At 47.4% G+C, this 14,901-nt stretch overlaps 1 protein-coding gene across 1 annotated transcript in view; it reads right to left on the reverse strand.

The window, feature by feature from the left end:
* The window catches only part of LOC122924432 (solute carrier family 2, facilitated glucose transporter member 5-like), an 85,535-nt gene extending 71,080 nt beyond the window's left edge, over positions 1 to 14,455 (reverse strand). The window contains exon 1 of the mRNA XM_044275528.1: positions 14,380 to 14,455. Coding sequence (XP_044131463.1) covers positions 14,380 to 14,403 — 24 coding nt within the window. The 5' untranslated portion in view covers positions 14,404 to 14,455. The remainder of the gene's footprint in view (positions 1 to 14,379) is intronic.
* Between the last annotated feature and the right edge of the window lie 446 nt (positions 14,456 to 14,901).

Raw genomic sequence — 14,901 nt, forward strand, 5'->3', positions numbered from 1 at the left:
AATTTGCTTACTGAAATTTATCTTTCCTTGAGTCCAAAGGCAGCACACACAAAGGGTTAATGTCTTGCTCCTCCCGCAAAGGAGTGCACACCCACTAGACAGGCGTGTTTTTTCCAAGCAATGTCTTTTCCAGGGAGGGATATATGTGCTGCCTTTGGACTCAAGGAAAGATACATTTCGGTAAGCAAATTTAGACTTTCCTGAATGTCCTTCAGGCAGCACACACAAAGGGATCTGAAAAGCGGTATTAAAGAAGCAAGGGGGGGGGGGGGAGGGGGTTGAAATCGCAGCCTTAATAATCACTGATCTATCAAAGGCTGAATCGCAAGCACCAGATGCATCGAACTTATATTGTTTTGTAAATGGAGAAGACCATGTAGTGGCCCTGCATATTTGATCCAATGCTCCCCCCCCCCCCCACTTTCTCTGCCCAAGCGACTAAGTGGACTGAGTTGAGTGTGCTGTAACTCCACCTGGTAACTGGAGTACTAGACATGTAGAAATGCAGCGTCCCACTAGTTTATGTGGCAACTGCAAAAGCTTTTTGTTGTCTTCTGTAATATCATGATGCATTGTGTTATGTGAAATCCCTTTTTACCAGGCTGTCAGGTGCATTACATACATCCACCACTAGATGGGGGTAGCACCACTGTATATATAGGACAGTTCAGGCCTAGCTGAGTTAGTTGAGGGAAAGTGAGAAGTGAAGGAGTGAGACTACAGCTGCTAGCTGTGGTTAATGCAAGGCAATTCGAGAGAAACAGGGAGAAATAATGCACAAAGGTCAACGGCCATTCATTCAGGCTTTAACCGCTTGCCGCCACGCTAACGCCGAAAGGCGTCATTGCGGCGGCTCTCTCAGGCTACGCTAACGCCGATTGGCATCATATCGCGTGAGCCGAGATTTCCTGTGAACGCACGCACACAGGCGCGCGCGTTCACAGGAACGGAAGGTAAGCGAGTGGATCTCCAGCCTGCCAGCGGCGATCGTTCGCTGGCAGGCTGGAGATGTGATTTTTTTAACCCCTAACAGGTATATTAGACGCTGTTTTGATAACAGCGTCTAATATACCTGCTACCTGGTCCTCTGGTGGTCCCTTTTGTTTGGATCGACCACCAGAGGACACAGGCAGCTCAGTAAAGTAGCACCAAACACCACTACACTACACCCCCCCTGTCACTTATTAACCCTTTATGAACCACTGATCACCCCTGATTACCCCATATAGACTCCCTGATCACCCCCCTGTCATTGATCACCCCCCTGTCATTGATCACCCCCCTGTAAGGCTCCATTCAGAGGTCCGTATGATTTTTACGGATCCACGGATACATGGATCGGATCCGCAAAACACATACGGACGTCTGAATGGAGCCTTACAGGGGGGTGATCAATGACAGAGGGGTGATCACCCATATAGACTCCCTGATCACCTCCGTCATTGATCACCCCCCTGTAAGGCTCCATTCAGACGTCCGTATGATTTTTATGGATCCACTGATACATGGATCGGATCCGCAAAACACATGCGGACGTCTGAATGGAGCCTTACAGGGGGGTGATCAATGACAAGGGGGTGATCACGCATATAGACTTCCTGATCACCCCCCTGTCATTGATCACCCCCCTGTCATTGATCACCCCCCTGTAAGGCTCCATTCAGACGTCCGTATGTGTTTTACGCATCCATGCATCTATGGATCGGATCCGCAAAACACATACGGACGTCTGAATGGAGCCTTACAGGGGGGTAATCAGTGACAGGGGGGTGATCACGCATATAGACTTCCTGATCACCCCCCTGTCATTGATCACCCCCCTGTCATTGATCACCCCCCTGTAAGGCTCCATTCAGACGCCCGTATGTGTTTTACGCATCCACGCATCTATGGATCGGATCCGCAAAACACATACGGACGTCTGAATGGAGCCTTACAGGGGGTGATCAGTGACAGGGGGGTGATCACCCCATATACACTCCCTGATCACCCCCCTGTCATTGATCACCCCCCTGTAAGGCTCCATTCAGACGCCCGTATGTGTTTTACGGATCCATGCATCCATGGATCGGATCCGCAAAACGCATACAGACGTCTGAATGGAGCCTTACAGGGGGGTGATCAGGGAGTCTATATGGGATGATCACCCCCTGTAAGGCTCCATTCAGACGTCTGTATGTGTTTTACGGATCCACGCATCTATGGATCGGATCCGCAAAACACATACGGACGTCTGAATGGAGCCTTACAGGGGGGTGATCAGTGACAGGGGGGTGATCACCCCATATACACTCCCTGATCACCCCCTGTCATTGATCACCCCCCTGTAAGGCTCCATTCAGACGCCCGGATGTGTTTTACGGATCCACGCATCCATGGATCGGATCCGCAAAACGCATACGGACGTCTGAATGGAGCCTTACAGGGGGGTGATCAATGACAGGGGAGTGATCACCCCATATACACTCCCTGATCACCCCCCCGTCATTGATCACCCCCCTGTAAGGCTCCATTCAGACGTCCGTATGTGTTTTGCGGATCCGGTCCAAGTATCCGTGGATCCGTAAAAAACATATGGACGTCTGAATGGAGCCTTTCAGAGGGGTGATCAATGACAGAGGGGTGATCAGTGACAGGGGGGTGATCACCCCATATACACTCCTTGATCACCCCCCTGTAAGGCTCCATTTAGACATTTTTTGGGCCCAAGTTAGCGGAAATATATATATTTTTTTTCTTACAAAGTCTCATATTCCACTAACTTGTCAAAAAATAAAATCTCACATGAACTCACCATACCCCTCACGGAATCCAAATGCGTAAAATTTTTTAGACATATATATTCCAGACTTCTTCTCATGCTTTAGGGCCCCTAAAATGCCAGGGCAGTATAAATACCCCACATGTGACCCCATTTCGGAAAGAAGACACCCCAAGGTATTCCGTGAGGGGCATATTGAGTCCATGAAAGATTGACATTTTTGTCCCAAGTTAGCGGAAAGGGAGACTTTGTGAGAAAAAAATTTAATAAAAAGATTTCCGCTAACTTGTGCCCAAAAACTTTTTTTTATATGAACTCGCCATGCCCCTCATTGAATACCTTGGGGTGTCTTCTTTCCAAAATGGGGTCACATGTGGGGTATTTATACTGCCCTGGCTTTTTAGGGCCCGAAAGCGTGAGAAGAAGTCTGGGATCCAAATGTCAAAAAATGCCCTCCTAAAAGGAATTTGGGCCGCTTTGCCCATCTAGGCTGCAAAAAAGTGTCACACATCTGGTATCGCCGTACTCAGGAGAAGTTGGGGAATGTGTTTTGGGGTGTCATTTTACATATACCCATGCTGGGTGAGATAAATATCTTGGTCAAATGCCAACTTTGTATAAAAAAAATGGGAAAAGTTGGCATTTGACCAAGATATTTATCTCACCCAGCATGGGTATATGTAAAATGACACCCCAAAACACATTCCCCAACTTCTCCTGAGTACGGCGATACCACATGTGTGACACTTTTTTGCAGCCTAGGTGGGCAAAGGGGCACACATTTCAAAGAGCACCTTTCGGATTTCACCGGTCATTTTTTACAGATTTTGATTTCAAACTTCTTCTCACGCATCTGGGCCCCTAGAATGCCAGGGCAGTATAACTACCCCACAAGTGACCCCATTTTGGAAAGAAGACACCCCAAGGTATTTTGTGATTGGCATAGTGAGTTTATGGAAGTTTCTGTTTTTTGTCACAAGTTAGTGGAATATGAGACTTTGTAAGAAAAAAAAAACAAATCATCATTTTCCGCTAGCTTGTGACAAAAAAAAAAAAGTTCTATGAACTCACTATGCCCATCAGCGAATACCTTAGGGTGTCTACTTTCCGAAATGGGGTCATTTGTGGGGGTTTTCTACTGTCTGGGCATTGTAGAACCTCAGGAAACATGACAGGTGCTCAGAAAGTCAGAGCTGCTTCAAAAAGCGGAAATTCACATTTTTGTACCATAGTTTGTAAACGCTATAACTTTTACCCAAACTTTTTTTTTTTTTACCAAAACTTTTTTTTTTTATCAAAGACATGTAGAACAATAAATTTAGTGAAAAATTTATATATGGATGTCGTTTTGTTTTGCTAAATTTTACAACTGAAAGTGAAAAATGTCATTTTTTTGCAAAAAAAATCGTTAAATTTCGATTAATAACAAAAAAGTAAAAATGTCAGCAGCAATGAAATACCACCAAATGAAAGCTCTATTAGTGAGAAGAAAAGGAGGTAAAATTCATTTGGGTGGTAAGTTGCATGACCGAGCAATAAACCGCTAAAGTTGTGGAGTGCCGATTTGTAAAAAAGGGCCTGGTCACTAGGGGGGTATAAACCTGTGGTCCTTAAGTGGTTAAGGACCTTTGGATTCCAGATGAAGGACTTATTAGCTTCTGGCAGCCTCACCATTAAAGAGCTGGAGAGACAGAACCAGATTAAAGAGCTGTCTATCAGTGAGTACCTAACTAACTACTATAGCCTGACACATTACCACCAGTACAGCCTGTTATTGGGATTAATCACATCCAACCTGCATGTGTATCAGAGACTGTTATTACTGGATGTAAACTGTTACCAAGAACCTGGTTATAGTAAAGTTCTCAGTTGGATTTAAACCTGCCTCATTCTACTAACTTCATACCATTACTACTGTCAACATTTTGCACTATTAAGGTGCTGGCGTCACGACAATACCTAAGTCAGGGGCCCAGCCGCACAAGCACTCAGAAACCCAATCACCATCAATGGCACCTCGATCACCACCTGGCCAGTGTCCCCTGTAATAGAGTGTGCCCCGGAGAATCCAGTGCTGTTCTCCCCTTCACTGCACTGCTGGCTCAGTGAGGCGTCTGCTAAACCGCGAGTAACCGATGAACTGTATATACATTCCGGCCCACCGTGAACCTCACGTGTTCTACCCCTGCGGACTGGCATGTTGCATAAACAGACTTTAATAGTATTCTAAATCCAAGCAGTGTAGGCTGGCTTTTAAACTTCTCTATGAAACTAGCCCTAGAGGTTTATTGTGGAAAGGAGACCCCTCTGTAACAATGATTGATTCTAAAGAGAATTAATTTGGAGAGGAACAAAATGGAGCTAACAGAATGTCCCTCTGCACAGTGTGTCTATGGGGAACAATGAACTCAGTGGCACATTCAGGGCCCATTCAAGTATTTTTTCTTTCCAACACGTCCCGCAATTTACAGATCTTGTGCGGACCCATTATTACAATGGGACTGAGAGACTGGTTCTGCGAATGGACCCCAAATCTTAGTTGACTAAGCAAGACTTCATGGGGAACCAATCCATATGTCACTAGGAGACTGAAGCCAAAGACGCTTTGCACTCTGCCATAGACAAGAAATTACTAATTTCAGCAGGGAAACAATCTGTCTGACTAGAAGATCTCTGACAGGGAATAACCGACTGCCAGAAAAAAAGTCATCCCAGGCAGACTGGCCACTGGGGTATTACCTGAGAAGAAGAGAAAAAAATAATAATCTACTTCTAGGGTATTGCCTGATGATCCTATATTAAAGGGTTTCTGTCACCAGAATTGATCCTATTAAACTGACTGACATTAGCGATGTGCTGAACGGAGCCTCTAGGGGCAGGAGCAATGCCCCCCCCCCCCCTGCTCCTAGAGGCTAATTTGCATAGAATCAAAGTTAAAATTGTGCAGTAACCGGGGCATCTATAAGCATAAAAATAGTACAGTTAAAGTCTGCTGACATTAGCACCAGGGCCGGCCTTTGGGGTGTGCGGGCTGTGCGGCCGCACAGGGCGCCATAGCAACAGGGGCGCCGGGCGGCCGACAGCCCGCAATGTAATATGGGCAGGCGAGGCGGCACTTATGTTTTCCCACGGGGCGGGCCCCCGCCCCCTCCATCTCCCCCTCCCCCTCCATCTCCCCCTCCCCTGTATTCAGCAGGGGGCGCACGTTGCGGTTTAAAAAAAAAAAACTTGCTTATATATGTTCGGGCGGCTGGCGGCGCCCCTCATTCTGCGCCGCCTGAGTGGCTGAGGCTGAGCGCCTGCCTGCGCCTGCTGTGTGCTGTTAATGTAGCGTGGCTGAGCTCTGTTTGATCCGCGGTACAGGAGCTTTTGTTTCCTGTACCCGGCCGGACTGACAGGAAGTGCTCACTTAGTGTGCACTTCCTGTCAGTCCGGCCGGGTACAGGAAACAATGCTCCTGTACCGCGGATCGAACAGAGCTCGGCCACGCTACACTAGAGGTGGAAAAGAGAGTGAAAAGGGGGAGGGAGAGAAATAATGAGAGTGATGGGGGGGGGGAGAAATAATGAGAGTGATGGGGGGGGGAGAAATAATGAGAGTGATGGGGGGGGGGGAGAAATAATGAGAGTGATGGGGGGGGGGGGAGAAATAATGAGAGTGATGGGGGGGGGGGGAGAAATAATGAGAGTGATGGGGGGGGGGAGAAATTAATGAGAGTGATGGGGGGGGGGGAGAAATAATGAGAGTGATGGGGGGGGGGAGAAATAATGAGATGATGGGGGGGGGAAGAAATAATGAGAGTGATGGGGGGGGGGGAGAAATAATGAGAGATGATGGGGGGGGGAGAAATAATGAGAGTGATGGGGGGGGGGAGGAAGAAATAATGAGAGTGATGGGGGGGGGGAGAAATAATGAGAGTGACTGGGGGGGGGGAGAAATAATGAGAGTGATGGGGGGGGGGGAGAAATAATGAGGAGTGATGGGGGGGGGGGAGAAATACTGAGAGTGATGGGGGGGGGGGGAGAAATAATGAGAGTGATGGGGGGGGGGGAGAAATAATGAGAGTGATGGGGGGGGGGGAGAATAATGAGAGTGATGGGGGGGGGGAGAAATAATGAGAGTGATGGGGGGGGGGGAGAAATAATGAGAGTGATGGGGGGGGGGAGAAATAATGAGAGTGATGGGGGGGGGGGAGAAATAATGAGAGTGATGGGGGGGGGAGAAATAATGAGAGGATGGGGGGGGGGAGAAATAATGAGAGTGATGGGGGGGGGGGAGAAATAATGAGAGTGATGGGGGGGGGGGAGAAGGTTAGCTCGCACAGGGCGCCTGAACACCTAAGGCCGGCCCTGATTAGCACATCGCTAATGTCAGCCAGTTTAATAGGGTAAATTCTGCTGACATAAACCCTTTAATATAGGATCATCAGGCAATACCCCAGAGTTAGATTATTATTTTTTTCTCTTCTTCTCATCCATTTTGGGCTTATCCCATCTAGGTGCAACCATTTCAAGGTGAGCTAGCACAGCTTTTAATAATTAAGGTAAATTAAGGTACACCATCATGAAACAAAGATCTTCAGAATCCTCCTGGTCACAGAGACAGAGTCCACATCTAGATGGGACGGACACTGGCAGCAGAGAGCCCCTGTGCAAAGAATGTGCCTGGGCCCCCAACCACACATATAGAAATAAACATAGGCCATAGGTAAAGATTAATACAATGAGGTGTGGCAGCAGAAGGGACCCCAATTTGTCATCTTCCCCCAATCCTACAGGGAGAGGAAGGGGTGATCAGTCGCATCAAAGATAGGGGAAACCCTTTAGATACTGTGGTGCGTATTAATGTCCTCTTAATGCTCCTACATAGTAATTTTTGCCTCTTTGTGCCAGCACACAGTAGTAATATCCACATTGTGCCCCCTCCACAGTAGCTATGGACAGATATGTACCCCCTCGCAGTAGTTATGCCAGATATCTGCCCCCTCACAGTAGTTATGCCCAGGTACGTGCCCACCACAGTAGTTATGCCAGATTATTTGCCCATCGCAGTAGTTATGCTAGATTATGTGTCCTTCACAGTAGTTATGCCAGATATGTGCCCCCTCACAGTAGTTATGCCAGATTATGTGCCCCTTCAAATTAATTGTGACAGATTGTGCCCCTCACAGTAGTTATGGCCAGATATATGCCCCCTCACAGTAGTTATGGCCAGATATTTGCCCCCTCACAGTAGTTATATCCAGATATGTGCCCCCTCACAGTAGTTATGGCCAGATATATGCCCCCTCACAGTAGTTATGGCCAGATATGTGCCCCCTCACAGTAGTTATGTCCAGATATGTGCCCCTCACAGTAGTTATGTCCAGATATGTACCCCCTCACAGCAGTTATGTCCAGATATGTGCCTTCTTTACAGTAGCTATGCCCAGATATTGTCCCCCCTTCACAGTAGTTATGGCCAGATATGCGCCCCCTCACATTAGCTATGGCCAGATATGTGCCCCCTCACAGTAGTTATGGGCAGATATGTGCCTCCTTTACAGTAGCTATGCCCAGATATTATCCCCCCTCACAGTAGTTATGTCCAGAAATGTGCCCCTCACAGTAGTTATGTCCAGATATGTACCCCCTCACAGTAGTTATGTCCAGATATGTGCCTCTTTTACAGTAGCTATGCCCAGATATTGTCCCCCCTTCACAGTAGTTATGGCCAGATATGTGCCCCTCACAGTAGTTATTGCCAGACACATGCCTCCTCACACAGACCTATTGAAATGAACGGGTCAGGATTCAGTCTGGATGATATGCATTTACACTGGCGCTGGATGCGCTGAAGTTATGGAGAGGCCGGCGCCTCTTCATAACATCGGCAGAACCACTTCCAGTTTAGGGGTTTTTAAGACCGGTGTCTAAAAAGAAAAATCTTAATAAATGACCCCCTGCATGTCTGGGAAACACTTCTAACCCATTTACACGACCATATGTATTTTATGATCTGCATTTTTTTGCAGACCTATTAACTAGCCTGCATGTTGCAGACCACTATAGGACATGTCACATTTTCTATCCTTTGCGGAACAGACATACGTATGCGGAAAGCAAATGACTTCCATGTGCTTTCTGCATCTGTATGTCCGTTCAGCACAAAATGGAAAATGTTACGTGTCCTATATTTCTCTACAAAATGCGGACTGCAGACCCATTTAAGTTAATGGGTTTGCAAAAATATACAGATCGCATATAGACGGCATACATATCTTGCAGATCCGCGGACCGCAAAATACATTGTTAATGTAGCTTCACAGTATGTGGGTAAGGGACAGACACACAAGGGCCAGAGGGGGACAGGTGGGGTAAAAAACAACATACCAAGTAAAGTTCAGTGTCTGGCAGAGGCAGTGATCATTGGGACAGCCTCCGGTCCTCACTCACTTCCTCCTAAGTTGCTGCAGGCCTCACACATTAAGCACCAGAAGTGCTAGGAGAGGACCGCATGTGGGCGGGGCTACCACAATGGGGTGGAGCTACTGACATTACTACACAGAGGCGGAGCTACGACACAGCGAAGTGGCTCAGCACAGACCTGGCTGATGCTACCCACCACACAGCAAGACTGAGCTGTATGAAGGATGGGGGGGGATCGCAGATGCAGCTCAGGGTGTGCTGCCGTGGCCCTGCTGCGGACGTGTAACATCCTGAAGTATGTCACTAAAACTACTGTCACCCAGCTACTTGATGTTAAGTGTATATGTGTTATCATCCTGTGCAATCTTACATTGCATTTTCCATTATCTGGATTTTCTATGTCTGTTTTATATAAATTGCTGTAATTCTCCATGTACACCAGTAGGTGGCGGCAATGTATAGGCAGTCTATAGAATAGTTTAGTATATCTAGAATGGAATAGTCCATTCCAGTATAGGCTCCCCTGTATGAGCAGAAGTGGGACGTTCCCATGTCCTGTATCATGAGGAGGAGAAGGACGTCTAGTGAGTGTACCAGCCACCCCTGTTGGGGTAGGGTGTGTTGATAGGAGCTCCCAGAACCAGGGATCCCAACCCTGGATCCACCTCGGCTGAGGCCAGGATCCATCTTCCCAGCTTGAGCTATCCGCCTCAGCTGGTCGACCAGAGAAGCAGCCATCTCCAGCCTCCAGGAAGAAGCATACCCTGTGAGCCAAGCTGTGAGTACATTTCCCAAGTCCAGGAGAAGCCAAATTCCTCCTCAGCTAGTCAGGCCCCAAACTAAGCAGACTACAGACAGAGCAGAAGATAGATACCTGCCAGATCTACTAGGCATATGATAAAAAACAGAATACCTATAAATTCCTGCCACATATTGTCACAACCAGCTGAGAAGCTCTGACAGAAGCCTTTCAGAACCTCCTCCTTGAGTGTTCTTTGTTGTGGTATTCAGTTCCTCATCTCGTTAGCCTCTCTCAGCTGTCATGTAGTTGGACTGATTGCATCCCTTTAAATTCCGCCCCATAATGCATTACTGGGCGGCTTATACTTCTTCCTGGAGCATGTGTGCATCCTGATCCTGTTTTCCTGTCTGCTACAAAGTTAAGTGCTGTACATTTATCTGTTATTTTCTGTTTGCTGGATCCCAGGTGACCCTGACTCCCTCCGTGTCTGGTGTAGGGAGCCGGTGGTCGTGTCCCCTCACTATTGTAGGGTGTTCAGGGGTTATATAGTCGAGGTACGTGGATATGCAACCATCCACCTCTGGGATCTTTGCATAGGCTGAGCAGCCAGGGAAAGTGCTAGGTCTTGTGCAGGGGTCTCCCCTTAGTTCCTTAGCTTTGGATCCAGTGAGTCATATATGCATGTTGCATTGTCTTGTTTCCTGTACACCGTCCGTGACACATATTGCCAATACCTGCTGGGACCTAAAGACCAAAGCTGTAACTTGTATGGATTTAAAGCTGTATCAAGTAAAGACGAGTTGGACTATATCTCATGTCTGGATCTCAATTATTCCATCAAAACTCCTACTGACAACACTCCCCCTCTGGCATTCCTCGTCTGGTATATGAGCTATTACATCTTAAAGGGCCCTGCTACAGTACCTGCGCAAGCTGCAATTGGTGTCACGAACTATTACATATATAAACTGACCCACTGCATAGCAACCCCAGTGACCCAGTGTCCTGCTCATTGCATTAAAGTGGCGTCACGAACAGGATCGGATTGAATTGTGTGTCCACTCCTAACAACAGAACCGGATCTAATTGTGCGCAAAAAAACAAACTTAAACTGCATGTTTCACAGTAGAACAGTAAGGGCTGAAGATTGTGCAAAGATCGTTGACTTTCTTACTTGTATTGTTGTGCCAAGAAAGCGCTGGACGTGTGCTACAGCATGCAAGGAGTTAATTCGATATTGTGGAAATTCGCGATATTCGTTTTAAGATGGCGCCCCGTCTTCATACTCAGAGGCAAAGGAACTCAGGAACGCCCTCTCATGAGCGCGAAAATGCTGTCTATGCCCCCCAGAAGCGGGAAAAACTAACAACACCCCCTTCAGAAAGGCGAGAATATAGCAAATACACCCCTTCAGGAGCGGGAAAGATCAAAACCGCCCACTGTGACCCTCCTACTGCGGACCGAGGAGATAAAGACTCCACCCTCCTAGCCGCACCCAGAGAACTGACACCCTGGTGGACTGAGGAAGAAGTGAAGATGGCGTTCCCTCAGCCACGCTGGAACCAAATGGCAATCTGCGGTGAACCTGTCTATGAGGAGCACCCGCCGGAGATTCATTTCTCCCAGGTCCTAAAGAGGAAAGGACCTTCTGTATTCGCCAATGTGCCGGAGGCTGTGGATCCCTCCGTGCCCAAGAGCCCAGCAGCACCTACCCTGGCCAGTATACCGGAGCTGCCGGAGAAGACCACTGACAAAGTCCCGGCCCCTGCTCATAAAGTTCCTGACCTGAAGGGATTACCGGAGGCTGTGGATCCCTCCGCCTCCTCAGATGCACCCGCGGATGGCGACGCTTATGTAAAGATGGAGATTGATGTCGAGCCACCACCCGCGGAGGGTGTCGCCACCTCAGCCAGTATCCAGTCTGCTGCCCAGATGAAGATGGCGCCTGCGGATCGTGACCAGGAGACACCGGAACCGGACGCGACATCAGGTAGGAGCTACCCCGCTCCCTGAGGCCCAGGCCCGGTCAGTCCCACCGCCACGTCCAGAGACCCCAGCCCCGGCCATCAGCCTTAGGCCGGCGACGCCACTACCACCTACTGGTGCGGCGGAGGCGGCTGGTGATTCCACTCCGCCGCCCAGCTATGAGAAATTAAGGAGCCTGAACCCTGAGGTCCCGCACGAAATTACAGCATTCGCCCAGACTGCATGGGAGTATAAGTCAGCTGTGGAAGAGTGGGTCAAACAGGTTATTGACAGCCCCCAGCCCGGAGACCCCAAGCTGACTAGGAGAACTGGAACTGTACTGTGGTTCTCTGTGGAGAGCGGTGTAGGGTTCCTCCAGGACAACTATTGTGGGACCAAAGTTTTTGTGGGCCGACGGTCTGTGAAGAGACATTATCTGCCCCAGGAAAGGCACAATCTGTATGTGGGGGACCAGGTGGAATACACCCCCATGCGGTCCATGCAGGGACTCTTTGCTGCTGGAGTCACCCTGTTGCAGAAGCCACTCTCCCCTGCCGTCACCAGAGAGTCCTGGCAGGAGGATCCAGGCTCTGCGGGCAGGACCCGTTGCTTACAGGAAACCCCGGACGGCCGTCTGCTGTTTAAAGAAAAGGCCCAACCTGCACCTGCACCTCTAATACCAGATTTGGCGCCGCCACCAACCATGAGGGTAGGACAGATTAATAACAGCGTCCTGACCTTCAATCCCAAGGTCCAGCCATGTTTTATGCCTCCATACGTGTTGCCCTGGAAGCAGCCCCAGGCAGCTGTGCCAGCTCTCCCTGAGCCCCTGCAGCCAGAAATTCTGCCCCTTCCTGCACCGGCTGTGGATTCCGGATTGCAGAGAGTTACAGCAGCATTGTCCAGGCTGTCTTCACAGCCAATCCCTATGTCACCGGTAGAGGGCGGTGGCGCACCACTACCAATGCCACTCTCAGCTACCAACAGAGGCAGGAGTTACCTCTAATGAGGTTCAGCAGCTCCAGTAGCGATGAGGAGCTGGACACTTACCTGTAAGGTGTCCCCAAAAATAAAATAAAAAATCCTTCAGTGACATTGTTTGGGAGCCACTCCATGAACTGATCTCCTGACGGGTGAGGACCTGTTGGCAGTGTTTGTGTGCTTTTAACCGTTTTGTTTCAGGTTGCCAGTTTTGTCATCATCCAGATGGTTATGTCAGTAAGGACTCCCCCCATCAGCACTTTAACCCCCTCATCTCCAAGTTAACTGTTTTATCCCCTTCCTCAGGTTACATGATAGCCTTTGCTGCTATTATTATATTAACTTTTTAACCCTTTGGATTATAATTAACTCCTTTGCCCATTGTGTTATCTTGAAACAAAAGCCATTGAAATGCAATTGAAGGTGTTTGCTTAACGCATTTAGTTTAGATAACACATCTCATAAAGCATGAGTGTTAACTCTACTACATCTGTACACTTTAGATATCGTGTCACATTATAAACTCATCACTGGAGTTTTCTATAGTAAATAGGCACATAACAGTCCAACAGTTCAACATGGGTGGTATTGCTATTCTAATGGTAAGCCACGCAATAGGACATAAATGAAAATAATACATTTTCTTGTAAGAGGAGGTACAGCCATTTTCAATCCTTTTACATCCTTATATCAGTAGTCAAATGTCCTTCAGGCTTGTGTCAGACAGAAGTTTTTCATTAATGGTGATTTCAAGGAACTGTGATCCCTTGGGGAAGGTACTGGCATGCGATGTGATTTGAATTATAGTGCTCATTTACATGACCTCAATTAAAAATGGAAAATGGTCTTGTAAGTTAGGATGGGTAAATCATACATCAACAGAAGACAAGGGGGGGATTTATTGGTGCAAAAGAAAAGTAGAGATAGGCTGCTTTCACATGAGCGTATTTGCAATCCGTATACGTCCCGAATTTTATGTATCAGAATCCACTGCTAATGTTAATGAATAGAACTATTCTCATGGGCGTATAATTGCCATCAGTATTTGAAATCCCCAGCATGTCCAAGTTTTGTGAGTATTTCTGCGTAACGGAGTCCGCAAAGTGCAGGAGGGGGCAGTTGCCCCTCTATTCTTAACTATGGGACTGCCGAAAATGGCCGAGCATTGGCCTGGCTATTTCTGTAAGCCCCATAGAAGCGAATTGAGCGGAGACCGCGCTTGCGCGGTGTGCTTTCCATTCATTTCAATGGGACTTCAGAAAATAGTCGAGCGTGCCGCTCGGCTATTTTTAGCACTCCCGTAGAAATGAATGGAGGATGGTTGCGTACCTATCAGACATTGGGGGCATATCCTACTGATATATCCCTAATGTCCAAGATGGGACAACGCCTTTAAATTATAGTTGAAACCAGGAGGCTTGCTATAGGCAAAACTTTACACCAGTTTTGATCAATCTCTCCCATTATTTATGATAAATGTGACACTTAGCTTTTACCGCCCACTAATAAAAATTTATACTTACAAGTTCCTTCGGCGAAAGAGACATTTTGGAAGGATTACAGGTACTCTCTTCCTTGTCTTCTCTCTGAGTGCTGCAGAGTTTAAAGAACATATGGGTCAAGAACAGAATGAAGTTAAATTTTTACATACACTGGGTTATAGTGAACTTCGGATTAGATATTTTAGATGGAGGAGGTGTCGTTTGTCACTTTTTTCACTCTGTGTGACATGACTCGCAGTTACATCATGAGCTGTGTATTTTAATGTATTTATTAGTGCTGTCACACAATAGTTTTTTTTAGATGTTTTATTTGGTTTCTAAATACGCCATGCAATTCATGCCTTTCTACAAGTGTTGTTTTGGATGGCATTTTAGTCAACGTTTTACTTGAAATGTTTTTATTTTCTATAGAGAAAACCTGCAGTAGACGACAAGACTTTTTTTTAGTAAACAGTAATTTTCTATAAATATTATGTCCATTATGGAAATTATGTGAACTACAAGAACATGATGAATATGTATACTGTGTGTATACATGGTCAA

Source organism: Bufo gargarizans, chromosome 1 (assembly GCF_014858855.1).
Source record: "Bufo gargarizans isolate SCDJY-AF-19 chromosome 1, ASM1485885v1, whole genome shotgun sequence".
Taxonomy (NCBI): domain Eukaryota; kingdom Metazoa; phylum Chordata; class Amphibia; order Anura; family Bufonidae; genus Bufo; species Bufo gargarizans.